Source organism: Colletotrichum siamense (assembly GCF_013390195.1).
Source record: "Colletotrichum siamense strain Cg363 chromosome Unknown KSG_Cg363_contig06, whole genome shotgun sequence".
NCBI classification, from domain to species: Eukaryota; Fungi; Ascomycota; class Sordariomycetes; order Glomerellales; family Glomerellaceae; genus Colletotrichum; species Colletotrichum siamense.
In genome coordinates this window covers 3,809,221-3,834,877 of record NW_023501019.1, presented here as the reverse complement: position 1 = coordinate 3,834,877, position 25,657 = coordinate 3,809,221, and the positions used below count along the sequence as shown (strand labels likewise).

The window sequence follows — 25,657 nt, the reverse complement described above, 5'->3', positions numbered from 1 at the left end:
GCGCATAAGGGCCCCAGAGCCTTCATCGTTGGGCAACGAGCGTTCTCAATGAGACGAGAAAAGATGGTACTATCAAGTCAACGATGGTATCTTCATGTATGCAGACTTGTAAGTGTACAGGTCCTCCTTTGAGTCGAGCGAGCAGCAACGTCATTGTTTCTGCCACTTCTCAAACGACTTCAACACCGTCAAACTCCACGTGCCCGACTTCCGCCAGCCGTCTCTCTCCATGGGCACAGTTGGCCCGACATAAACTTGTCGAGGATGAATCTCCGCTAGCCTCGCCAGGTCCGATAGACGGAAAGCATGGCGGAATAGGGATGCCCAGAGGTCGTCGAAGAGGACTGATCCGAGCACTCTTAGAATGCCGTTGAAGCCATCCACTTCCTCTGCCACTTCCTCGCCCTCTTCTCTCCCACTTCCCCTTCTCCGCCTCTCACTATCCGCGCTTCCGACGGCGAGGATGAAACTTCCCAGATCGCCCACCGGAATGACGGGTCCGGCATTGTCCTGGATCGGATGTAGATAAGACTCGATGGACGCCTTGTCCGCAGCCAAGAAGACCGAGTCTGGACCTGTCGGGAGAAACATCGCCATCGCTGGCGACTTGCTGTATTCCCGGTAATGTCTGTGGATGTCAGAGGTGCCTCCAAGTAGCCTGGCATCGGGACACTCACCGTTTCGCTGCCTCGACATCACCTTCGGGAATGCCATGCTCCCGGCCATCGAGCCACCGCACCTTGCACAATGGCTTCACGTCACCAGCACCACTCACCCCATCCCCCCAAGCCGTCACGTCGCTCTTGAACTTCTCCAGGAAAGCTTTCCACTCCTCGTCAGAGTGTTCGTAGCAGATGCGATACCCCACGAACCCCCACGTCCGAAGGGACTGATTCGCCAGGTTCATCATGTTCTTCACCTCACATATCCAAGGCTCGTCACCGAAAACAGCCGGCGGCGGCCCGCGCAACTCCCGCCTGGCCATCTCGTACGCATGCGCCTGCAGCCGGCTCGTCTCCTCGCTTCGCACCGGATCCCCGCGTTGCCTCACGTCTGCGCCCTTCCGCATGGTGTAGAGCACCATCACCTGGTTCGTGAGCCACTTGCACCGCAACGCGTACACCTTCGAGCGGAACCGCATGTTGTACGGGAACGCCGTCATGGGCGTTCCCCCCTGGTACCCCTCCCAGTTGTCGCGTATCCGCGGGATGGCCGCCGTGAGCGTCTGCAGCCGGAACCCGGGCAGCGGTAGCATGATGCGCGTGTCCACCTTGTTCGTGAGTTCCGTGAGATCGTGCACCTTGTCCAGGATCTCCAACTGCATGGGCATCAACGTCTGTATGGGCATTGATACTATACCCTGTAGCCTCGCCCACTGCACCTCCCTGAGCTCGTCCAACCGCGCCAGCGTCCACGCGTGCGCCCTCTCTGCGACGGTGGTCAAGTAGTCCACCAGAAACTCCTCCCACATCGCCGTCACCGAGATCGACGTCCGGCCGCGCTCGGCGCGGTATGCGTTCAGCGCGCCCTCTCGAAATCGCTGCACGTGTCCCACACCCCGTTGGCCGCCTTGCGCATGCGGTCCTGCGTCTGCGGGAGATTAATATACTCAAACGCGTCGACGACCTGGCTGAGGTGCTCGCATGCGCGCTCAAAGTTGGCGAGCTCGTGAAGCCCCTTCTGGCGCCATCGCGCGAGCGACATGGGCGGCAGGCCGTGGAGCAGCCGCGTCTTCATGTGGTGCAGGTCGCGGTCGCACTCGGTGCTCGTGGTCATGACGATGCTCAGGAGATCCCCCATGCCCCCGATGATGCTGATCGTGCGGCTGAGAGCGTTGTCGACCCGGATCCGGGGGTTGTTGTACGGCGCCGGCGCCCATTCTCTGTAGGGCCGGCAGAAGAGGGCCTGCTCATCTTCGTCGGACGGTCGGGGCTGGGTTGGGTCCTTGCCGCTGAAGAGCTTCCCTTTCATGAACAGGGTAGTGAATTGGGTGGCCAAGGTGTTGGGAAGCACAAAGGCATCGTCTTGGGTAAGATATGTCAATGGCCATTCCGGGTTGACAGGGGCACCTGCATAGGGGCTCTACTCACTAACAATCACCAGCTGAGGGTGCTTGTACTCAGGGTTGACCACGTCAACCCCTTGAGTGATGTGCTTCATGTCATCAAGGCTTCGCCACGACATTTTGGCCTTCTTTACCGTCGAATGAGTGAAATTTCATCAACAGTCTCGTAAAACCTACGCACTCAAGGCAATGCTTATATCTTTTTCTCTATTGCTGTTGGTACGGACAACATCGCCATGAGCCCACTTCTGCCTATCATAACCATGTTCGGTGTGGCCAATAGGGGTAGTCTGTTGGAACCAGGGCAGTGAACAAGAACGGTTTTAGTGGCCCGGCAGCCTGGAACGCCGGGCTAGAGCGCCCAAAACGGCCGTCGTTGCCTAGACAGACAGACGCTTCTGTGCGGCGCGATGGATTCTAATCCGGCGAACATCCGAAAAATGTCTGCAAGCTTAAATTACCTGCTTGGCGACGTTGATTTCCACGAGTCCGGCGGTTGGACTGGAATATCGGATCCGAGCAGGTTGTCGTGTGGATTGAAAAAGCAAATGCAGGCGTGAACTCCATACCCTTCGTTCGTGCACTTACAGCCTGGGTTCTGCTGGCACCAGCGTATGTCAATTGCAGGACTGTCATGACCACAAGAACTCCCTATTTCTCTTCCTTCTTCATCTTCTTTCTTAAAGTAGCGAGCACCATGATTAGGAAGATTTCTAGCCCGTCTCCTGGTGAGAGGAGAAACATTAAGATAAATGCAGATAGCAAGGACACTTCATTCCGTCCTTCGCCTAGTAAGAGAGGGGAATACAGTTTCGATATGGTGAGTACTATGAGCATTCTTGATCACGTTCTAGATCACGTTATTCGGTTTCAGTGAACTAATTGATGGGCTTGGAAAAGTTGCTGTTTTGGAGTGTTTTTCCTACTGGTCTGCCTACAAGGCAGATCGAGTAGGTAAACGACTGCGGCACAGCCCAATGGCATCGGTCTTCGCTCTTGGAGTTGCCCCTCTATCATGCGGCTTGCTGACGCACTGCATCAGCCAACTAACCAGCCCTTGCTTCTATAAAAACCTGTACTGCGCGACCATGTGCTTGCGAGGCTCGTCTAAGAAAGTTTCTCGTCTTGGTTGTTATCTCGTCACCAGGGCCTCTCGGTTGGTTCTCCGAGTCTCGTATTGAAATTTTAGTCTGCCAGAGAGCATCACCCTCAGACAGCATCACCCACACTTATAGACGATGGCATCCCTCTACCAACACCTGAAATTCTCCGATCCTTCCAAGCAAATCAGATTGCTCCGTCTGGAGCCGTCTCCAACCGGAACCGACGAATATGCCTTCAGCTTGGAGGTCCATGACTTCCAAGAGAATAGTCGTCCATCCTACATCGCCATATCCTACACCTGGGGCGTGCCTATCCCAAAATTGCCGGTTGTGATCAATGGGCTCCGGATGCAAGTGCAATTCAATTGCTGGTACGCGCTTTGGCAGATGCGACACCACGGCTATACCAGCGACGTCAATTTCTGGATGGACTCGCTCTGCATCAATCAAGACAATAACGAGGAGAAAGGCCACCAAGTCGCCATGATGGGAGATATCTACTCCTCTGCCTCATTAGTGGCTGCGAGCCTCGGGTCTGGCGAAAGTCTAGGAAATGTGCGACAAACCCTCGCATCTAGAAGCGATTACGAGATTGGCAAACTTCGGGAGAGCTTTGACCGATTGCCTTATTTTAATAGGGTGTGGATCATACAAGAGATTGTCCTCGCCAGGGACATCGCCATCTTTTACGGATTTGAGAGGCTGTCGTGGAGTGAATTCGTTCAGACCGTCAACCCCATCAAAACCAAAGCCCGGATCTCTCAAAGTGAATGCTCAGATGGGAGTGATAGCTCACCCACATTTGGCAGTCGCGTCAATGACTCCCTGATACACGAAAGGCTTGAAAGACTTTCTATCAGCACGCAGCTCTGCGATCATCGGTCTCAGGTCGCCAAAACATCAACAATCATGGAACTTATAGCAAAATATAGAACTGCAGAGGCGTCGGTGGCAGCAGACAAAGTTTACGCGCTTCTCTCTCTTCTTCCTCAAAGCGACCCTATACGACAGAATCTCCCAGTCATATACGGACAATCAACATGGTTTCCTCTATTCCGAGATCTAGTCAAGCTCATGTACATTTACTACGAGGATGAGCCTGTAGGATCCAAGCACACGGCCCTCAGTCTCATTCGCAATGCGTTCAAAATCCACGGTCTTGATGACGAGGTGATTGCCTTTATTGAGTCTCAAGCGTGTAGTCCGTCAAACGCTCGGTTTCCCAATCAAGAATCTGCTCCTGTTGCAGTCTCCGGTTTGACGCCGCTGTACAAGGGGGGGCATAGAGGGCTCATAGTCACAAGCCAACTTGAGCCAGTGAAGACTATCGAAGACTTAGGCTTGTTCAAACATGATGGCCACAGGGACCAAGAACGAGGCGGCAACAGGACGCATCCCAAGGTAAACATGCCGCCGCAACTCAAGTCATTGCGAATACTTTACACCATGAAGAGACCACAAAGCAAGAAGTACAAGTATGGCAAAATTTTCAAAGACTTTGCTACCCAGGCGCATGATTATTACCCAGAGAGCCTCATTCCCCATGAGGAATTCTTGGTCAATTATGACGTTCGACCAGGAGACCTCCTTGGATACTTGGGCTGGGACGCAACTGAGTACGACACGAAGGACAAATGGGCCGTCGCACATGTCGTCCTACGCCCAATTTCCGTCGCAGTTGAGAACAAGACTGAAGACTGTGATATGCCTCTTGGAAATGAGACACGTCGAGATCGGACGCAGTTCTTTCTCCACAGCTGGGCTGTACCTGTACGTCAAAGGCTTACAATACTTTCTCGGGAAGGTAGTCGACATGCAACTGATGCTTCGAACATTGGATACAATATAAGCCGGACAAGATATGACTTGGAAGATTCACTCCAACTATCTTTGCATTACCGGGATACATTGATCCCCCTGCTTCTCAACCACCATCCCCTCCAATCGTTGTTGTACTTCAATAGAGCGCCTAGTATGGGATCGGTTGACTTATTTTCTCGAATTGAGAATTCCGAGCATCTCGCGGAATGGTTCGAGTCGTATGCTCCTATGGGAAGACTTCTTCATCGCTACATCTTACCGTATAACTCTCACGGGGAAATATTTGAGGACTAGGATAGCTTATAGAGAAACCTCTATAGCTACCTATAGGGGTATATGAAGAGAGCGCGAATTACTAGGGGGCAGTTATCTCCCTCTTTATGCTACTATAACTTATTACTCCTTTAATATCAAGATGTTATTACTTTACTACATCGATACTATCGTCATATGTTTCCCAGCAAGTGTGCCTAAATGTTAAAGACTCAAGTGGTCGGCTTTTCTTGTCAGAAGGTGCAGAAATTCAAGACGTCTCCACGTCTCCCGGCTTGAATATCTGTTGGTTGGAACATTGATAGTAGACTAGTTTTCTCTTGGGCTGATAGGGAAAGCGCAAGCTAGTTCGTTTGCTCTGAAGCTTCACCTAGGAAGCCAAGAAGATATCTCCAAACGCCAGTAAATTCAATGCTTCCTCGTCTGTCAACTACTTTCCCTGGGGTCTCTTGTGGTAGCACCCTGTGTAGGTGTAGCAACGTGAGCATTCACGTAACCTTTGTGAGAAAGGGCAGAGCCGTGAATGACAGGTTCTTGCCGTACATCCGATTCCGTTTCCCAAAACGATCTTCAACTCCAGCAAGTCCGTACACTCCCTCCTATTGGTCGTAGCGCCGCCCCCCTGCATAATAATGCATGCTTTACTCGGTTATCGGCACACGACTCAGAACCACCACGCGGAAGCCGGCTAGCTCCCAGCAGGCTTCGGATACTTCGGATCACAGGCAATTTATCCCAGGAACGAAGGCAGCTAATCTCCCCTCTGACTATCTGGTTATGAACGGCAGCGGCAGCGGCAGGGGGCCACTCGCCAACTCTAATTCTCTCGCCAGGTGCCGTGCCGGTTGAGGTTCGCCCACGTGTGGGGACTCTCTCCCACTCAATGGTGGGAAATTGGCAAAGGACAGGAAGGGCGGCCTGAGATAGCGATGGCTATATCGGTCATGGCACGGTTGATTGGACGGGAAAACATCGCGGTGTCTACGACAGAGAAGGGCCCCAAAATCTTCCGTCGGAAGCAATTCGTTTTCTCACGAGGTTGAGGAGTTCGCTGGTCCCTTTCATCAGCGCACCGTAAACAGCATGGGAATGGGGGAGGGTTGCATATAAGGATCCTTCAATGTCTTGGCATCTGGGGTAGAAACAGCAGTTGACGTGCATCTTGTTGCTTTTCTTTCCGAGATCCTCGCTGGCTTGATTTAGCTTGTTCGCCATGGCTGCCAAGACGCTTATCTCCATGCTTGCCGCCGTCAGCTCCGCCGCGGCTCTGACGTGCCAAGTTGCTGGTTCGTAACCTTAAAGCTCCATGGTCCTTGTCTCCAAGCGATAAGCTGATAAAACCAAATAGGCGGCACCTCTGATGATTCCCCTGCTATCCTGGCTGCGTTGAAGCAGTGCAATAATGGCGGAACCGTGCGTAAATGTTGCGAATCCTCGGCGCCCGTTGATCAAGATGTTGATTTGTTGCTTTCCCAGGTTGTCCTTGACAAGACATACACCATCGGCTCCGTGCTCCAGACGGAGGACCTGTCCAACATCGCCATCCAGCTCTCTGGCACCGTCAGCTTGAGCACGGATCTCAGCTACTGGCAGAAGAACTCCATCCAGCTGACATACCAAGATGCTTACACCGCGTGGGCCATCGGTGGTAGCAACATCCACGTAGGTCCTCCCTCCCCTGGGACGGCAATCATTCCTGACAAGCTCTCAAGATCTACGGCGGCGGTTCTTACAATGGAGGAGGTGACGGTACGTGGCTCCCACTTACCTACTGGCAATAGCGAGTGTTCGTTGACTTCTGCTGCAGCATGGTACGCGGCCGGCAAGACGGGCCCTATCATGCTGACCCTGCTCAACGCCAAGAACGTCCTCGTTGAGCACATCACCATGAACAAGAGCCCCTTCTGGCACAACCTTGTTGAGGGCTGCACCAACGTCACGTACAGCCACGTGAACATGAACTCTGTTCAGACAAGTGGAAAGCAGGCCCAAAACACCGATGGGTAAGCCGTTGCCCACTGCCCCAACGCTCTTCGATATAGCCACTGACCGGAATAGCTGGGACACCTACCGTAGCTCCCAGGTCACCATCACCGACTGCACCGTCATCAACGGCGACGACTGCGTCTCCTTCAAGCCCAACTCCACCGACATTCCCGTCAAGAACCTGTGAGCCCCCAACGTGGAGATGACACCCTCGTCCGCCCGAGTATCAAGACTGACGGCCCCTCAGCTACTGCCAAGGCTCCCACGGCATCTCTGTGGGCTCCCTGGGCCAGTACGCCGGCCAGGTCGACATCGTGCGCAACATCTACGCCAAGAACATCACCATGGTCAACGCGTCCAACGGCGCCCGCATCAAGGCCTGGGGCGGCAGCGCCTCCGCCACGTCCACATCAGGCGGCGGCACCGGCGTGGTCCAGAACGTCACCTTCGACACCTTCACCATGAAGAACGTCGACCTCCCCATCGTCATCGACCAGTGCTACATGACCTCCGCCGCCGCCTGCGCGCAGCACCCCTCGGGCGTCACCATCAGCGACGTGCACTACATCGACGTGACGGGCACCGGCGGCAAGGCGGCTGAGGTCGTGAGCATGGTGTGCAGCGACGTCTGCCAGGACATCACCGCCACGGGCACGAAGCTCGTGGGCACCAAGGGCGGCGCGGAGTACATCTGCAAGAACGTCGCGTCGACGGATAAGTTGGACTTCCCCTGCAGCGCCACGGGCGTGACGGTCGGCGGCACGAGCAAGACTTCCAAGACTGCCAAGGCGACGGCCACCAAGAGTTTAGGTTGACAGGGCTAAACCGTCGGGCGTATGAAGATGTGGGGAATGGATGCGACCCTCTGAAGAAGGGGGAGAAGAAAAAAAGAAAGCTTGGCATAGCTGGGCACAAGTTTTTACTTTCAGTACATAACTTTTTACCGTAGCTTGAGAGAAAATATGTTCGGTCAAATCATCCTCAATCTCATTCCTTCAATGGGAAGACAACTTACTCGCTGAGGACTCAGGAGATCGACTCGTAAAGGCAAATAAACTCCAAAACGCCATAAACTAGCTCGTCCCCCTCGGGCAGTCGGTAAACAGACTTCCCGAGCGTGTGGCCGTGTAGCGCAAGCGCTAGCAAGCAAGCCAAAAGTTCAGGGTCCCAGGCTGAACAACGATGAGAGAGGGAGGCTTTCCGCCGGCCCTCGAGCTGTCCTCAGCTTCACCACCACAACCAGCCGTCTTTTCTTTCTTTCTCTCTCATTTGCATCCAACTTTGTCACAGAGCATAGCTTCCCGCCCGTGACTACACGCTATTGGCATCCGTGCGCGTGAATGGCGGCCACCAGGGCCAAGACACCATCCAATTGACAATTGACATCTTGGCCAGCCAGCGTCCGCGTTGCCGCCCGGCCCCGTTCAGATGAAAAGGGCTGACGAGCACGTGAGGCCAAGCCGATCCGTCCATCCATCAATCGAGGTGGGAGGGCACGCGACACCACCCAAGACGCCGGGGCGATGGGGGATTCAGACGAAGACGACGGCGATATTATGAAGACGGGACGGGCGATGACGCGGGTGAGCCATGCCATAACCCGATGCTGTACTTTGTAGGTCGAGGATTGAGGCCACACAGTCACACACACATCGAGGGCGCAGCTGTGCACTCATTACCTATGTACGACCTAGAGAAAACAATTGGTCTGCAACAACAAGACCAGCAGCAATTGTTATTTACCAGGGCGGAACCCGAGGGGCTCGGTTGATGGGCGGTGGCCGCATTCGGGCGGGGGCTTACATTAAGGATGAACATGGTTCAATTCAAAGGGAGCCCGTTTGATTCGTCGCCCGGACAAAGAGCAAGCGAGAGCAGAATGAATGTGTCTCCTCTTCTTCCTTTCTGTTCTACAGCCCCAGCAAGGCTCCAAGTACCGATCCGTAGCTCAGCTCAGCTCTGCCCCGTCCCGACTTTTTACATAATTAGGATGAGTTTAAGCCAGGCAGATGCGAATCCTTCGAGGCGGTACGGCTGATCTTTTTCATTTGATCTCTGTCTTTTTTTCTCCGCGGACGCGCCCATCCATCCATCCCACCGGGCGCATATGCCAGCAAGCAAGCACTGCAGTCCTCGGCCGAATTATTCCCTCAGCCCCAAACGGGGCATGCATCCGGGAGTCTAGAAGACTGGAGATTGGATTTCCCCAGCTGCACGGTACCCCGTTGTCATTACGATGTTTCCGCCTCCCGCGCGTTCCATCTTTACCAGCAGGGTCAACCTCAGCTGTACCGCGTATTTAAAGAAAAGCACAGCGTAACGGCTCTAGTCTCACGCGTGACATGGGCTGGGTTGCAGCTCTCTGGGAGGGGTGGGAACGCCCCTAGGCAGAAAGCTTGTTTCGGGCAGGTTTCCTAACAAGGAGTCAGCCACAACTTGATACACACCAAAAGATGAAATTTCTCCATGGACACCGTTCAATCCACACGGCGCCGTTACGTTTTCGCAGAGTCATGATTGGCAGTTCCCCCCCCCCTTCCTTGGGCCGCCCCTAAGGTAAGGTGCAATGTGAGGCTTTTCCGCCCGGTTCTGCGGGTTCTGGGCCCTTGGTCCCGTCTGTCTGCTAGAGTCTAAGCATGTACAAGTAAGGTCGGTATGCATCCGCCCATTTCCAGGTACCTACATGTAGGATCTGATCCAATGACATACGCCCCCTCCAAGCTGTAACCGTACCAGAAGTAGGCTACGGCTGGCTGCCTGGAGGATTTTCATTGGCAGGAGTCGTCTGACATAAGGATGACCCCTGTTTCTTGACATTTCTGGTCGCCTGCTCGTATTCCTAACTGGTGACTGGTGCGCTGGGGTAGCAAGGTTGGTAAGAAGGTACATACTAACTGTCTAACGTAGGGGGGCGGAGAACAGGACCGGGGCGTTTTTTTAACGACACTCTCGCTTAAACAGAACCAGGGAATGGGAAGCAAGCAGAAGCAAAAGCTAAGGCGGCATGCCAGACCCGCGCAAAAGGGCGGCATCGTGGCTGCGGGGGAGATCTCCTTTTCGTTTGTTCCACATCCTTCAAATTTGCTGGCTGAACAGGCTCCAGCTGAGCCTGGAGGTACTTACTTCTTCTACATGCAGAGAAAGAGAAAGACGCCATTTTCGGTGGCCATTGTCACACGGTGCCGCAAACCCGGGCGTGTTGCCAACGGAGGAGCCCTTGGTCGTAGCTTTAACCTGATGTATCCCGTACCGTGGCCTAGGCAGGCATTTCCATCCATTCAATTGCACCGTCCACCATCCCATCCACCTATTCGTACCCCAGTCTCGAGTAAGAGTGAATGGACCATGGGTCCCGTCGGCAAACAACCCCGAAGGCTGAAGCAAACGGCCCCCAGGAGAGTCAGGAACGGCGGCGGGCCAGACAAGCAAAGCAAAGCACGAAGCAAAGCAGAAAGCAGGCAGACCAGGCACATAAGCATAAGCTCTCTCGACCGGGACTCCTCGATCTCCTTTTTTCTCTCCTTCCCTCCCCTTCCCCTTCCTTGATGTTTTGCTAGTTCTTACCGTCCCTTCTCCCTGTTGCTGCTGCCGTTGCATCATCATCCGTTTCGATACCCTTTTTTAGTTTTCTCTGCTGTTTCCTCTCGCTTGATTCACATCCCATTCACCCCCATCTCCACAACATCAACGTAGAGAGACGTGCAAAACTGGGGAAAGGGGAAAGAAGATATGAGTGCAAACTTCTGCATCCTCGCCCTCTGAACATAAACCTAACTCACCTCCACTCCTTCTACTCCCCGTAACAAATATACACGCGAGACGGCTCTGGCCGACTCGTACCCAGAAGCATGCACCATGACTCTTCACCAGGCCCCTCCTCGCTACGCCATGGGTTTCTCACCTCGCCCCGACGACTGTTGATGGGCATGGGCTCGCGCTTCTCCAACCAGCGCTTCGTCTTCAGCCTGGCCGCCCTCGCCGTCCTCGGCGCCAAGTTCGTCCACATCAAGAGCCACCTCTCCGCCCTGCCGACGGTCCATCTCGTGAACTGGGGCTACTCCTTCTTCGCGCAGGACTTTGTCCTGCTCATCATCCTGCGGCTGCTGCTCGGGGGATGGCTGTCCTCGAACCGCAACAACGACGGCGGGTTTCTACGCCGCGCCGCCGCCTTCGCCAGCTGGCTCTTCATCGGGTTCGTCATCGGGCTCAACCTCATCGGCATCTGCTTCTTCGCCATGTCCGGCTCCGAGATCCACTGGTCCAACATCGGGCTCGCGGGCGACGCCGCCGGCCGCGCGCTGCTGCTCACGGGGCTCTTCACCTTCGCCCTCGTCTGCGCCGTGCTCGCTGTGCTCGCCTGGGCCCTGAAGGACGTGCTGTTCGTCGCCGTGGGCCTGGCCGCGGACATCGTGTGCTGGCCCGTCGCGTGCATCGCCCGCCGCCGCCGGCCCCACTGGGCGACATACTCGGAGGTCCCGCAGCAGGACGTCGAGCACGGAGGCAGCACGAAGGAAACGACGGACTACGCATCCCCGCGGCGCAGCTTCGACCTCTCGCACGGGTGGGACGGCGTCAAGACGTGGCCGTGGGCGTGGATGTTCTGGATCGCGGCGTACACGCTCGCGGGCGTGGCGCTGCTGGCGCAGGTCATCATGTGCGCGCTGCGGCCGCACGAGAGCTCGCTGACGTTCATGTCGTGGACGCCGACGCTGCTGCCCTTCATCGACTTCAAGAACTCGTCGCCGAACCTGGAGAAGCTGGTCCCGCACTACAACTCGGGCATCAACCGCGACTGGGACAACCAGACGGCGCTGGCCGACGCGGTGCCCTTTGCCTGGCTGCCCAAGGATGTGGCACCGGAGGGCTTCGAGGACTGGTACGGCGGCAAGAAGCACTACAATGCGACGATGGACCCGCTGAGGATTTCTAACCTGGACGACAAGTTGTTGCCTGAGCTGAAGAAGAAGCTCAAGGACGTGCCGATCCGGCATGTGATGACGATTGTGCTGGAGAGCACGAGGAAGGACATGTTTCCCTTCAAGCGGTTCGGTATTAGTGAAGGGCGGTTGCGCGATACGTGGGTGCATGCGGGATACGACGGGATTCCGCCGGATGCGCTTGAGCGGCTGAGGACCTTGACCCCTGTAGCCAAGTTCCTCACCGGAGACCACGAGGATGGGTTTGAGACGGAGGAGAAGAAGAAGAACAAGAAGGAAAAGAGCCGGGGCGGACTCAACTTTAACGACGCCTACACGACATCGACGTACACTCTCAAGAGTCTGGCGGGCAGCCTCTGCGGTATCGCGCCCCTGATTGCCGACTTCAACCTGGAGTACCTCCACCACTTTTACCAGCCGTGTCTGCCGCACATCTTCGGAGCCCTCAACACCCTCCAGAAGGACAGCAGCGAAGACAAGAAGAAGCCCTTCGGGTCGTTCAAGTGGAAGTCCTCATTCATGCAGTCGGTGACGCTCGACTACGATAACTTCGGCGCCCTCATGAAGAAGATGGGCTTCCCGCAAGAAGGACTCATCGACAGCGTGTACCTCCGCAGCGACGACGCAAAGTTCGGCAAGGTCGACCTGCCCAACGTCAACTACTTCGGCATGGAGGAGACGCCGCTGGAGGACTACATCCGCGACCAGTTCGAGAGCGCCAAGAAGGCCGACGAGCGCGTGTTCCTCACGCACGTCACCAGCACCAGCCACCACCCGTACAACATGCCCAAGAACGAGACCTACGTCCCGCTCGCGCGCGGGCTCGACGACCTCTCGCACTACATCAACGCCATCGGCTACGACGACCGCTGGCTCGGCAAGATCCTCAACATGCTCGACGAGATGGGCGTCGCGGACGAGACGCTGGTCATCCTGGTGGGCGACCACGGGCTGTCGATCCCCGAGAACGATATTCTGGCGTCGTACTACAACCCCAACGTCGGCAGCAACCACGTCCCGCTCGTCTTCTCGCACCCGAAGCTGCCGCCCATCACGATCAACGACGCCGTCTCGGCGCAGCAGATCCTGCCGACGGTGCTGGACTTGCTCATCGAGACGGGCTCGCTGTCCAAGGACCGCACCGAGGCTGTGACGGATCTGTTGAGGAACTACGAGGGCCAGTCGCTGCTACGCCCCGTGCGCCAATCCAAGGAGGCCGACAAGGGCGAGGTCGCAAACTGGCAGTTCACCGTGATCAACCCGGGGCGGGCGATGGTCGGCGTCCGCGACGGGCGCCACAAGTACTGGCGGATGGTGGTGCCGGTGGTGGACAACATCGAGTGGCACTTCACGGACGTGGCCAAGGACCCGGCGGAGAAGCAGCCGGTGCTCGGGTTCGACTTCACGGGGTTCCTGGCCAAGATCGAGGAGACGCACGGGGTCGAGGCGGCGCGGTGGGCCGAGGAGGCGGCGTTCGTGGCGCGGTGGTGGGTTGAGGAGAACAGCAAGCGGTGGCGTTACGGACCTTATGCGGCATACTAGGATCATTGGAGATTTGCATCTTCCGGCGTTTGATTGATGATTGGCGTTTATCTTGAACTGGGATGGGGTGGTGGGTTGTAGCATAATTAGAAGACGAGGAACACAAAATTACAAGCTCCTGTTGAAACTTTCAATGTCCTTTTGTCTGTGGGTCATGACGACTCTTTGCCGTACGAATGTCTCGCATATTCGCTTTCTGTATGACTGGGCGGTATGCCCCGTCATTGAAGCGCCCTGTCAACGGGTTCTGCGGAGATAGTTGTCAGCGACTCTGGCGGAAGAGTGTTCGCAAGTCCCAGGCAAAGGTTCGTCTGATCTGATGTCGCGGTGAACCTTGAGCGTCGGGCCGCACCCGATGTCTTGGGTATGGACGTCGTAAACTCTTGCAACCAGCACCTACTCAAAAACGAACGCAAATTCTAAAGAGGGAGGCTGGAATCAACAACTGACGTCGAAACATAGTTGTCGACGGTCTTGGCATTCTCGCGGGGTGTGCCGTGGATTCCGATGACGCGGCCAAGCTGCGGCCGGCTCGGAGCTCGGAGCTTTGCCGGGCTGGGTACATAGGCTGTCAAAATTTCGACTTAGACATCGCCTTGTTGGCTAAGTGGTATAGCGCCTCACTAGTAATGAGGAGATCGGGTGTTCGATTCACCCACGAGGCAATTGCCCGAGTATCTCCGTCGGCCGACGCTCGTTTCCTTTTTGCAATTTTCCACTCTTGCTTGTCTTTTGCTGATTGATCAGTCCCCGTTGCGGTAAACTGCAACTTTCGCCTCCCAATTCAAGTCTTAGCTCATGCCCCTTCACGCCCATCAACATCTCCCCCTTTCCAAAAGTCCCAGCACATCTCTCCGCGGACATCCTCAGACAATCACGAACCGTGTGAACAAGAGCCGTCGGACAGATGCCGCCATCGGCCCAGTAGGGCTGCCTCTTCCCAGAAGCTCTCAATTTAGGCCGGCACGTCGAGACCGGGTTCCCCCAATCTCGTACCTGTCCCGGCTTCAGTCACGCACCGCAGCAGAAACTCCTCCGAGCCCCCAGCGGGCTGGGATGACCGACCGACCGACCGAGTCCGCGGAGTCGGACGAGGCGGGCGCGGGCTGTGCTGCCAGGGATTCCCAACGTGCTGCGCCCCCCCGCGGCGGCTCTGGGATCAAACGGCGCTCACAAGCCTCAATGATCAGTTCCTGCGCATTTACGTATCCCGATTGAATTCCTGCATCCCATCAATTGAGTTGCGGCGATCCCCCCCTCCCCCAAGACCGCCACCATCGCTCTGGTTGTCAAAACTGTCAAAGTTGTCAAGAAAATCAGACGGTCCCCACCACACACCTCATGCCTTCGGTCAAACGCCACGTGAACCTTTCCACGCGATGCTTTGCCTCTGCATGGCCCTTGATTTGCCCTTCCCGCGATGCGACAGGCGCAGTTACATTGATATCATATAAGACGAATGCAGTAAGCCCCTTAATACAACCAACATATAACACATCATCCAGCCAAGGCCGCGTCGCTTATCCAGCATCGTGGGATCTTCTCAGGAAGGATGTATCATCTTCCCATCGTCAGGGCAGGATCTTTAATTCATGATGAAACCGCACTCTCGAAAATGCTCAATGTCACCCTGAGAAACTGGGTCTGCAGCACCACGCAGCGGCCACATGGCACCGCACCGTGGGGTCTTGTCCATCTGCCCAAGTAGGCAGGCGGCTTGTTTCCGAACGCGCAGCAAGTTTTTTTTTTGCCTGAGTCCCGCCGGATAGTCGGCGATTATGAGTGATCATGAAATTCCGATCAGGATAAGTGACTGTAAAACAATATATTGGAACGGGCAGCCCGGCACGCCGGCGCAGGGAGGGAGGGACCACCAAGGGGCGGTGTCGGCACCAAGCTCACCTGTTCCCCCCAATTTGTTAGCGTTTTATTAACGTTACATTGGCCGCAGATGGGTAAATCGGACTGCTCCCTCTCTGCGGTGTGCCGTTGGTATCGTGATCCGCGGCTTGTCTAGGCGAAGGCTGCTGCCCTCAGAAGCGCGTCCGTCCCTCGGGCCTTGGCCTCTGCGCGTCTTCTTTCACAATACCAAATGTTCGATATCCGTCAACGGCGCTAGCATCTTGTCAAAAAACGCCACTTGACGTCAACAGCACACCAAGCGAAGCTCGCTCGCTCGCAAAGCTCGTATTCACAGCAGATCTTCACTGCTTCGCTGTTTAAACCGCCTTTAGTAGGCCATCATCACCCGCTAAAAGGGCAGGTCATCAAGCGCGGAAACTGGACAGAGAACAAGAAACTAGGCGGCTAGCGGCAACACCGTTAGTTCACCTCACATCTCTAGCCGAGCTCGCCAGAAATGTTGCAGAACTTGTGAAAAGTGCTGGATAAAGCAGCCAAGCGACTCTGCTGGGAACACCCTCTGCATTATTACGACACTTATGACGGGCCACGGTGGAGCGTTCCCCTGATCGCCTGATACTGACTCGCGCTCTGCCTTTCCTTGTGCGGCCAGCCAAAACCACAAATTTGATTCCCTTTGCCAGCGCTTGTCCTCTTCTGAGTAGAGAGTTCTGCCCACTGTTAACGTGCTAGACCAGGACTAGGAATCGAGCGGCGCGGCGGCGAAGGGCAGCGAAGAGGGAAAAAAGTAGAGACAGGACCCAGGCGGAAAAAAGGGACCCAGAGAAGTTCAACGCAGGCCTCCAATGTGGGAAGCAGAGTTCAGCGCAACTGGCACCGTCCGAAACCCTTGGCTCCCCGGTCCGCGGACAATTGTCAAACTTCCAGACTCATCCCATCCCGTCCAGTCCACATCCACATCCATCTTTTCCCACTCTGCTTTGCTCTGCCTCTTTCTCTGCGTGGAAACCCTGGACTGTGCTTTTTTCCCTTCTCCGATCACTTCTCCCTTCCCACTTCCTCTTTTCGGGCACAACATTCGAAAAGCGTTCGAAGATCGAAATCTTACGAAATTGTCGATTTGGGGAAGATCTCCCGCTCGAAGCCAACACATTCTCGCCAAATTCCCAATATCAATCACTGCGTCCCGGCCGCCCACGTTGCCCGCGGCCCACTGCAGAGAACAGTCCAGACGCCCAAAACCGCCCACCGGAGACCGGCAATCCAGGGATCCATCTCTTTGGTGGACGACAAAAGCAGAAAATCGCCAAGCCGATTTCAACTCCATCCTTCCACATTGATTCCTGTTGACTGTTATTGATATCGTCGACGAAGAGAAAGAGAAATTGGTTCTTTTGGGATATGGAGTGAATTCGGGCTTTGGGGGAAGCAAGACGTTACGCCGAAGCGACACATCGATACCCATATTGTCCTTTTATTGTTTACCTTGTCTGCGGGGAACGAGATCTCGCGAGATCATAGCGACGCCGGAAATCAGAATCGCGCCTACCTTTGCCTTACCTATATAATATCCATCGAAAGGATTCGCCCATCATGACGACAACATCAGACCCCAATCCCCTCACAACACAACGCGGCGCGGCGCCGCTGACGACCGTCTTCACGACGCCCGACTTCTGCAAGTCGCTCTACTGGACCAACACCGAGACCCCGCCACTCTCCAGCATCGTATGCATGCCCACGTCATGGAAACAAGCGTACGACTACAGCTGGGGCTACTATTCTCCCGGCATTTGTCCAATGGGATATACCGAAGGCTGCGCGTTCCCGACGTCCCTGGCGTCGTCAAAGGACGGGAATGTCAGGCTAGGAGGCAGCGTGGTGAGCGGGGAGACGGCGCGGTTGTGTTGTCCGACGGGACATACTTGCTACACGGGGACGGACTATCCGTATAGCAAGTGTCTGTCAACAGTACCGACGACATCGTATTACGACTTGAATAACCAGCAAACGTCCCGTTTGGCGTTGGTGTATGCGATACAGGTTAGATGGCGAGCTTCGGATCTAAGTATTCTGGAGACAGATCCGACGGTTCCGGGGGCAACATACACAGGGCCGAGGTCGACGGGAGGGGTAAGCGGCGCGACTGCGTCCGCTACGGGAACCGCGGAGTCGGGGAGCGGAGGATCGATTGCGACAGCGACGGCGACAACGACAGCGGAAGGCTCGAATACTGGCGACTCAGGCGACGGCGGTGGTGGTATTTCGGTCGGAACAACGATAGCGATTGCCGTAGGGTCGGTGGCGGGCACGTTGGCGATCGCATTGGTTGCGTTTATGCTGTGCTGGCGGAGGAGAAAGAGGAAGCTCAGGAGAGTAAACACCGACCCGAACATGCATGCGGACTCATCCTCGCCTGCGTTGGTGGCAGCTCACAAAGCTGAGACGTCTGGCAAAACGAGCTTGGAACTGATGTCCCCTAGTACGGCTACGACAGGTAGCGCGACTATGGTGGCGCCGCATTCGCCCAACCCAAACGCCGCCCAGCTGGATTCGACGACTGTTGTGGAGATGGAGACGATGGAGCGGCCGGTAGAGCTGCAGGAGGATTGCATCGTGGAACTCGAAGGCGATATGCCAGGTCCACCGTTGTACCGGGAGAAGGAGGGGTGGCCTTTGAGATGAAGAGGCCGATTCTTGAATCTCAAAGGCCGAATCGCCTCAACGAATTCCTTTTGTCGACGTCTTATTTGGCACGCAATGTGTCTTGTGTGTATTATGCAGCGCCGGAGTTCAGCAGGATGGATTAAAGCAGCTCTAGCCGTGTCAGTCGGCATCTCGGCCTGGAGGGCGAGACTTTGAGATATCAGCCGCGTAGCCGCATAGATAGGATAAACCTAATCAACATTGAAATGATCATCAACCCGAAGTGCCGCTGAGCCTGTTTGCTGAGGTAGTGATGATGTTGCTACATATCCACCGAAGGGAGTTGCGGTACTCTTGGCTCGCATGAGCAGGATACAAGCTGTTTAATTGAGTACCTGGGCAATTAGGTCGGCCTTGTGGGCTTTCACTGTCGTTGATAAAAGGTTCCTCTAGTGCGAGGCCAAGATGCCAAGTGAGGATAGGCGATCAGACTGTGTGTTCCTGCGGTTGGTCCAAACCGGCCATAAGAAGGGGGGTTGGTAAGCTTATGCAGGTCTCGACCGGGATTGCGGAAGCTCCTCTGGAGCACTCTCACGCGCCGCATGTGTGGCTTACGTTGATAGCTTATTCTCAGAGTGTTGGAGAGAAGACAATCCCTACTCAGGAACCAGAGCTGAGAAAGAAGAATGCTGCTTGCATGCTGCTTGACTTCGTACGTCGTTTCTGTTGCTCATCACGGAGGCCTTGCCTCAATACTGGCCGATCGAGCAGTTATGCTAGGCCGGAAAAGCTTCTCAGATGCTTAAATTGCTCCTGGCTCAGCTTGCGGCCAAGTTCCGGAGGCTGTGCCTGATTTGATCAACGGTAGCAGATGCCGCCTTTCCTTCCAGTGTGAAGGACATCTTCCCGGATGTGGTACCAATTATCCTCTGCAAGATGATGTAGTGAAGGCCAAAGATCGAAGCTCATAGCCGGCTGTGATGATGAGGCTTCTTGCCTTTGGGATTGACTCGACTCGATGCTTCCGGTTGACCGACACCGAGGTGATAACCGCGGCAGAGCCTTCATGGGAGGTCCACACTCCGTATGACGACCGGGTTGATTGCAACAAAAAACCAAACCATCGAACGATGAGCTTGAATCATGGCAGTTGATCGCCAGCCAGCTAGAAACTGGTGGTAGGTCCACGGTGAGTCGTATCGGCTTGCATTGTTTCTCATGCACAACATCACCGATGTCCCCTAGCCGCTCCAATGCTGACCTGGCGTGCAACCTCGTGCCTTTTGATATCGTATGTTGGTCACATATAATTCAGCAAGCAAGATTAAAATGATTCAATGCTTGTTGCCGAGTGGCATTGTTCGTCGTTTATCTCTGGCTGATCTGCCGCCTCTGCATGTGAGACCTGCATGAATCTCGGCCTCCAGTACTCGCATGCTACGAGAAATTTCAAGATAAGCGCAGGGCGTCGAGTGAGATTGGATCTTCACCAGTGAGAAAGCCAGGCTGACACAAGTGCTGAGGTGATTACCGCCTTGGTATCATCTGACTTGCGAAAACGGCCGGAGGGTATCGGACCCTTGGAGGCTGAGTGTGGAGGCGGAGGAGCGTCCGGGCGCCCCCGTTATTGACCAGTATGGAGCCCCGGACGCGTGCCGTCCGGAGCGCGGGCAGCGAATGAAGACTGAGCTGGTCAGGCTGAGGTGGGCTAGGCCGTTGTGGGTGAGAAAGTTGGACCGTTAAGCGTCCACGATAGACGCTAAGGGGAGCGTGGTTCTGGGGCTGCTTATCCGCGCCCTTGTTAGCAGTAAGCCGTAATCACAGGCAGGCGCTTCTGGTGGAGATGCGTCTGCTCAAGCAAGACAGATCCCCGAGTGACTCAATTGTTTGTTCTGGTGCAAGTCGAGCGTGTTACTTTTGTTGGTTGGCACTTTTGTAGTAGCGTATGATTTGCACGTCTCCAACCGTGAGTCGAAGGCAGGGAGGTGGACCCAGGACCAGGGACCTTGAAGGCCAAGGTCGGGAACTCGAGCATGTTGCATGCGGCACAGTCGTTGGGCGATATGCGACAGGGTGCAGAGGATGAAAGAAAGCAAAGTTGTCATTGGCCCAAGGGGCGTTTGCGCCGTTCGAATTCGCGCTGATTTGGATCTGCTGCGGTGGCTCTGCAGACACCGGTCTCTCAGCCAAGAGGCAGCATCAGCACCTTGATGGATCCTGTCGGAACGCGTGTTACACTCAATTCGGAAAGGAAGGTCGCAGGGGAAAAGATGCCATAAGACCAGCTGATGGCTCCTAGCCAGCGCCTGCCGGGCTATCCCTCGTTTTCTGTCCCTCATCGTCGAGCCTTTTATGCTTTCCGTTATCGCTGTTTTGCAGTTTGTTGGTTCTTCAATTTGTCCCCCCGAGTCAAAGGTCGTGAACGTCAGCCTCAACACCAATCACGACATGGACGAAGAACAGTCTCTGCTGATGCGGATTCCCGCCGAGATTCGCATGATGATTTACGAGCACCTCCTGGACGACGGAGGCGAAAAGAAACTTGCGATCCGCAACAAAGCCATGCACCAGCTATTCGCAGGGAATCTGGGCACGTATAACCGGTCGAAATACCGAGTAATGCAGAGATCCTTTCAACGGACCTGCTTCGAGACGACGTACCACCTGGCGGCGAAGACGAAGATGCATACCGCAATCATGGCCGTCAACCAGCAGGCCCACCGCGAGACGAGCCATATGCTGTACGGCCTCCACAATTTCGACTTTGACGGCGATATCGAGGCGGTTGTGCCGTTTCTCCAAGACCTGACACCGCGGTCGCGGGCCATGATTGGAGAGGTGACAATCCGCAAGGCGAGCCCATTGCATTTCACGGATAGCGACCGGTCGGATTGGTCCAACATGTGCAAATACCTGCGGAGGCTGGACAAGATTATTCCCAAGCTGCGGGTGGTTGTGGACGGCGGCAAGCCTGCCGAGAACGCGTGGGAAGGCGGGCGCCAGCTTGAGGTGTCAGACCTCAGGCTGTTGAGTCTCATCAAGCACGAGAGCATGGAGTGGATTGCGGATCTGAAGACAGTCGAAGGCCTTACGGAGCTGGAGGTCGTCCCCCACATGCGCTACCTCGGGGCGCCAACGACGTCGACAGCGTTGCTGTTCGCGGCCTTCTCCGCGTCCATCGACACAGCGCTGGTCGATTTCCTGCGGGAAGACTGCAATCTTCCCGCGAAGGCATCGACCTCGGCTTGAAGAACCAAACTGCCCGGTCGACCACCCGGGGAACTGCATTTGCATTTGGCATTGAGGGTGTTGGCGTTGGGACAAGGAAAGCGATGGGGGGCGAGTTGCATTTTGGGCGTGCTTTGGCCACTTCGGGGATTCGGTGGAAACGAACCCATCCCACTGACTGCGGGGATGGTGGGCTGGGGGGAGAATAATTGGAGAGAACGCGGAGAAGAACGAATGAATCTGGCTGGCGTTTGTGGGCGTTTGGTCTTGCGTAGCTGCAGGCAGAGCAACAGCGCAGTGCAATGCGACGAGTAACGAAACCCAAGGTGTTCCGTTCCGAGGGCATTCGGAACCTAGGTAGGTTGTTAGCGTAGGGTAGCTTGCGTGTTAGATTTTAAATGACTCCGTTGACTCCGTCATGAGGTTTGAAATATCTCGTGTCTCCCAGCGAGACCCTTGGACCGTGAAGCAGCTGCTGAGTGAGACCAGACGAGGCTAATAAAGCAGGTCGGAGAAGACGCTGGAGCTGGGGCCGCTGCGTGGGCTGCAGTTGGAGAGGCGGTTGGAATGGGTTGACATGGATGTCGAGCCGGGGACTCGAGTGTGGACCTTGATAGCGCAGGTCTGTCACAGCTCCTCCTTCCGGCGAGTGCCCCGCCTTGGCAGCGTGCCGATCACGTGCAGGCGTGATCATCTTATGTAAGGCACCGAGGGGGATCTCCTTACATAAGGCCTTCTCCTGTCGGTGGATTCCGTCATTACATAATCTCGCATCTAGGCAGCCCGATAATCCGACACACTAGCCACCCGACAGCGCTGGCACCGAGCTGGACAGAGCTATGTGCCACAGTCACAGGCCATAGCAGGCACAGCATAGGTACCTATCCGTACCTACTACCTACCTACCCAAGCAACAGCAGCACGAGCAGCGCCGCAGCACCTGCACAGCCCGACCTTACCTCATCCCGTCTGCCTCTCCCAGGCAAGCACCTCAGCCAGCAGCCAAGCACAAGCAGCCAACTCTCGCGATAACCGTCGTCACCTCTTCCCTTCAATCCGCTGACGTCCTCCACCATCCCCAGCCGCGCCAAACGACGCACCATCAGCTTGCGCCACCCAATCCCAGCCGCGCAATTGTCTCGATCCCCATTGCCGTCGCCTACCGTACCTCCGAGGCCCTCGTTGCTTCTTCCTCCATGAACTAATTCCAGACCCCCTACGTCGCCTCGATAGCTACCCCGCCGGTTCGACCTCGACATGTCTGCGACTCCCGTTCCGCCTGAGGATCAGGCACGTCTCCTCGAGGATGCCCTGGTTGCAGTGCGCCAGCAGACCGCCCTCATGCGAAAGTGCCTCGACACTCCAAGCAAGCTGATGGATGCTTTGAAGTGCTGGTACGTCATCCCCAATCACCGGATCCCCGGGAGCTCAACCGGAGCTCTGCTCCCACTCGCGATACCCTTCAATGGCCAATGCTGACCATATCTTTCTTGGCGCATAGCTCGACCCTCGTTTCCGAGTTGCGCACCAGCAGTCTGGGTCCGAAGCAGTACTACGAACTCTACATGGCCGTCTTCGATGCCCTGCGCTACTTGTCAGTCCACCTCCGCGAGAACCACCCCGTCAACCACCTCGCCGACCTCTACGAGCTCGTCCAGTATGCTGGAAACATCATCCCGCGCATGTATCTCATGATCACCGTCGGCACCGCCTATATGTCCATCCCCGATGCGCCCGTCAAGGAATTGATGAAGGACATGATGGACATGAGCCGAGGTGTCCAACACCCGATCCGCGGCCTCTTCTTGAGGTATTATCTGTCTGGCCAGGCCAGAGACTACCTCCCCTCGGGCGATGGTGATGGCCCAGAGGGAAACCTGTCCGATTCAATCAACTTCGTTCTCACCAACTTTGTCGAGATGAACAAGCTCTGGGTGCGCTTGCAGCACCAGGGCCACTCCCGCGAACGCGAACAACGGACGAGAGAAAGAAAGGAATTGCAGCTGCTGGTGGGAAGCAACATTGTGCGACTAAGCCAGCTGGTAGACCTCGAGACTTACAAGTCTGGCATTCTGGCGCCCCTATTGGAGCAGGTGGTGCAGTGCCGCGATGTTTTGGCCCAGGAATATCTGCTCGAGGTCATTACCCAGGTCTTCCCCGACGATTTCCACCTTCACACCCTTGACCAATTCCTCGGGGCCGTGTCACGCCTCAACCCCCACGTCAACGTCAAGGCCATCGTCATTGGCCTGATGGACCGCCTGTCGGACTACGCCGAGCGCGAATCCAAGGACGAGACCGAGGATGACAGAGCCAAGGTGGAGGAGGAAGCCCTTGTGAAGTTGCTTGAGAAGACAAATCTAAAGAAGGAGAGCCAGTCGGCCGCGGCTAGCACGCTTGCGCCATCAGAAGCCGGAGACGAAGTCAGGAAACTGGATGACCTCGACGAAAATGGAGCCCATACGAACCCGCAGACCAGCGAGAACGAGGCGCGTGCTCAAGAAGATCTTCCCCCGCCAGAGCCCACACCGTCCGTCGCCGATACCGAAAGCACGGCCGTTAATGGGGACGGCAGCGCGCCTGAGAAGGGCATTCCGGAGCATGTCCAGCTCTACGAGATCTTCTTTAGCCAAGTCAAGAACCTCGTTGAGGCGCAACATTTGCCTATTCAGGACACGATAGCCCTGCTGTGCTCCTTGACAAACCTGGCCCTCAACATTTACCCCGAGAGGCTAGACTTTGTCAACCAAATCCTCGACTACGCCACTATCAAGGTCAGGGAGAACGCGAACAACGCAGACTTGCACTCTCCCCAGGCCCAGCAGAGCCTCCTGGCCCTGCTCCAAGCCCCCCTCAACCGATACCTCTCTATTTTCACTGCCCTCTCCCTCCCTACCTACGTTCCCCTATTCCAATCGCAATCATACCCGACTCGACGAGCGGTGGCTGGCGAAGTGGCTAGGACCCTTCTTCAACATCAGACGCGCATCGCGACACCCAGCCAGCTGGAGAACGTCTTAGAAGTGCTAAAGGTGCTCATCAAGGAGGGCTCTCAGCCGCCAAACAACTACCCCGGCGTGGCACAGCGCCGTAATGTCGAGACCGACGAGACGTTGGAGGAGCAAGGCTGGCTGGCCAGAATTGTCCATCTCATCAACGGTGAGGATAATGACACACAGTTCCGCTTGTTGCAGATGACGCGTAAGGCGTACTCCGAAGGCAACGAGAGAATCCGCACAACAACACCTCCCCTCATCACAGCTTGCATGAAACTGGCGCGGCGCTTCAAGCTGCGCGAGCATTATGAAGACAACTGGGAGACTCAGAGCAACGCCCTCTTCAAGTTTATGCACTCTGCCCTGAGCACTCTGTACACCCGCGTGAACGGTGCCGGCGCGGCCGAACTGGCTCTCCGCCTGTTCTGCGCGTCCGGCCAGACAGCCGACATGACTGGGTTTGAGGAGGTTGCATACGAGTTCTTTGCACAGGCCTTCACCGTGTATGAGGAGGCCATCACAGACTCCAAGGCGCAGTTCCAGGCGGTCTGCGTCATTGCCACGGCGCTGCACCAGACAAGAAACTTTGGCAAGGAGAACTACGACACTCTCATCACCAAGTGCGCTCAGCACGGTAGCAAGCTCCTGAGGAAGCCTGACCAGTGCCGTGCCGTCTACCTTGCCAGTCACCTATGGTGGGCCACGCCCATGGCTGCCAACGGCGAGGCAGACGAGACTGGCGTAAGTGCCCCTGCCCTACATGTGACGACCTTGACTGACACATCCCAGCTGTACCGCGATGGCAAGAGAGTCCTCGAGTGCCTCCAACGAGCCCTCCGCGTCGCTGACTCCTGCATGGAGACCGCCACCTCCATCGAGCTCTTCGTCGAGATCCTCGACCGATATGTCTACTACTTTGACCAGCAAAACGAGTCGGTAAGTCGCACCCCTCTAACCCCCAAAACGGCGGCGAGCTCCGATCTGACATCGATGCAGGTCACGACCAAGTACCTCAACGGCCTCATCGAGCTCATCCACTCGAACCTCGCCGGCAACCAGCAGGACTCGGCCTCGGTCGAGAACAGCAAGCGTCACTTCTACCACATCCTCGAGAGCATTAAGAGCAGGCAGTACGAGGGCCTGGTTCTCTACCCCAAATGAGATGACCCGCCATCCATCTTTTTTGATTAGTCACAG

The 25,657-nt window shown here is 55.9% G+C and overlaps 8 protein-coding genes across 8 annotated transcripts; 6 read left to right on the top strand and 2 right to left on the bottom strand.

Moving 5' to 3' along the window:
* Positions 1-150: 150 nt before the first annotated feature.
* CGCS363_v010001 (uncharacterized protein) lies at positions 151-1,471 on the bottom strand (the record flags this gene model as incomplete). Its single annotated transcript, XM_036641850.1, has 2 exons — positions 151-628; positions 678-1,471. 2 exons carry the CDS (start codon positions 1,469-1,471, stop codon positions 151-153), a joined length of 1,272 nt encoding a protein of 423 aa, XP_036492648.1.
* Positions 1,472-1,518: 47 nt separating this feature from the next.
* CGCS363_v010000 (uncharacterized protein) lies at positions 1,519-2,184 on the bottom strand (the record flags this gene model as incomplete). Its single annotated transcript, XM_036641849.1, has 2 exons — positions 1,519-2,024; positions 2,091-2,184. The coding sequence occupies 2 exons, from the start codon at positions 2,182-2,184 to the stop codon at positions 1,519-1,521; spliced, it is 600 nt and encodes a 199-aa protein (XP_036492649.1).
* Positions 2,185-3,303: 1,119 nt separating this feature from the next.
* het-6-0 (Heterokaryon incompatibility protein 6, OR allele) lies at positions 3,304-5,033 on the top strand (the record flags this gene model as incomplete). Its single annotated transcript, XM_036641848.1, has 2 exons — positions 3,304-4,938; positions 5,028-5,033. The coding sequence occupies 2 exons, from the start codon at positions 3,304-3,306 to the stop codon at positions 5,031-5,033; spliced, it is 1,641 nt and encodes a 546-aa protein (XP_036493597.1).
* A 1,442-nt stretch (positions 5,034-6,475) lies between these two features.
* pgaX-0 (putative exopolygalacturonase X) lies at positions 6,476-8,063 on the top strand (the record flags this gene model as incomplete). Its single annotated transcript, XM_036641847.1, has 7 exons — positions 6,476-6,548; positions 6,611-6,675; positions 6,739-6,924; positions 6,975-7,011; positions 7,070-7,265; positions 7,321-7,431; positions 7,496-8,063. The coding sequence occupies 7 exons, from the start codon at positions 6,476-6,478 to the stop codon at positions 8,061-8,063; spliced, it is 1,236 nt and encodes a 411-aa protein (XP_036493613.1).
* A 3,033-nt stretch (positions 8,064-11,096) lies between these two features.
* CGCS363_v009997 (uncharacterized protein) lies at positions 11,097-13,727 on the top strand (the record flags this gene model as incomplete). The annotated part of the gene is made up of 1 exon (XM_036641846.1): positions 11,097-13,727. One exon carries the CDS (start codon positions 11,097-11,099, stop codon positions 13,725-13,727), a length of 2,631 nt encoding a protein of 876 aa, XP_036493384.1.
* Positions 13,728-17,183: 3,456 nt separating this feature from the next.
* Positions 17,184-18,275, top strand: CGCS363_v009996 (uncharacterized protein; the record flags this gene model as incomplete). Its single annotated transcript, XM_036641845.1, has 1 exon — positions 17,184-18,275. One exon carries the CDS (start codon positions 17,184-17,186, stop codon positions 18,273-18,275), a length of 1,092 nt encoding a protein of 363 aa, XP_036493385.1.
* Positions 18,276-20,684: 2,409 nt separating this feature from the next.
* CGCS363_v009995 (uncharacterized protein) lies at positions 20,685-21,485 on the top strand (the record flags this gene model as incomplete). The annotated part of the gene is made up of 1 exon (XM_036641844.1): positions 20,685-21,485. One exon carries the CDS (start codon positions 20,685-20,687, stop codon positions 21,483-21,485), a length of 801 nt encoding a protein of 266 aa, XP_036493244.1.
* Positions 21,486-22,721: 1,236 nt separating this feature from the next.
* vps35 (Vacuolar protein sorting-associated protein 35) lies at positions 22,722-25,621 on the top strand (the record flags this gene model as incomplete). Its single annotated transcript, XM_036641843.1, has 4 exons — positions 22,722-22,858; positions 22,966-25,201; positions 25,250-25,396; positions 25,457-25,621. The coding sequence occupies 4 exons, from the start codon at positions 22,722-22,724 to the stop codon at positions 25,619-25,621; spliced, it is 2,685 nt and encodes an 894-aa protein (XP_036493245.1).
* Between the last annotated feature and the right edge of the window lie 36 nt (positions 25,622-25,657).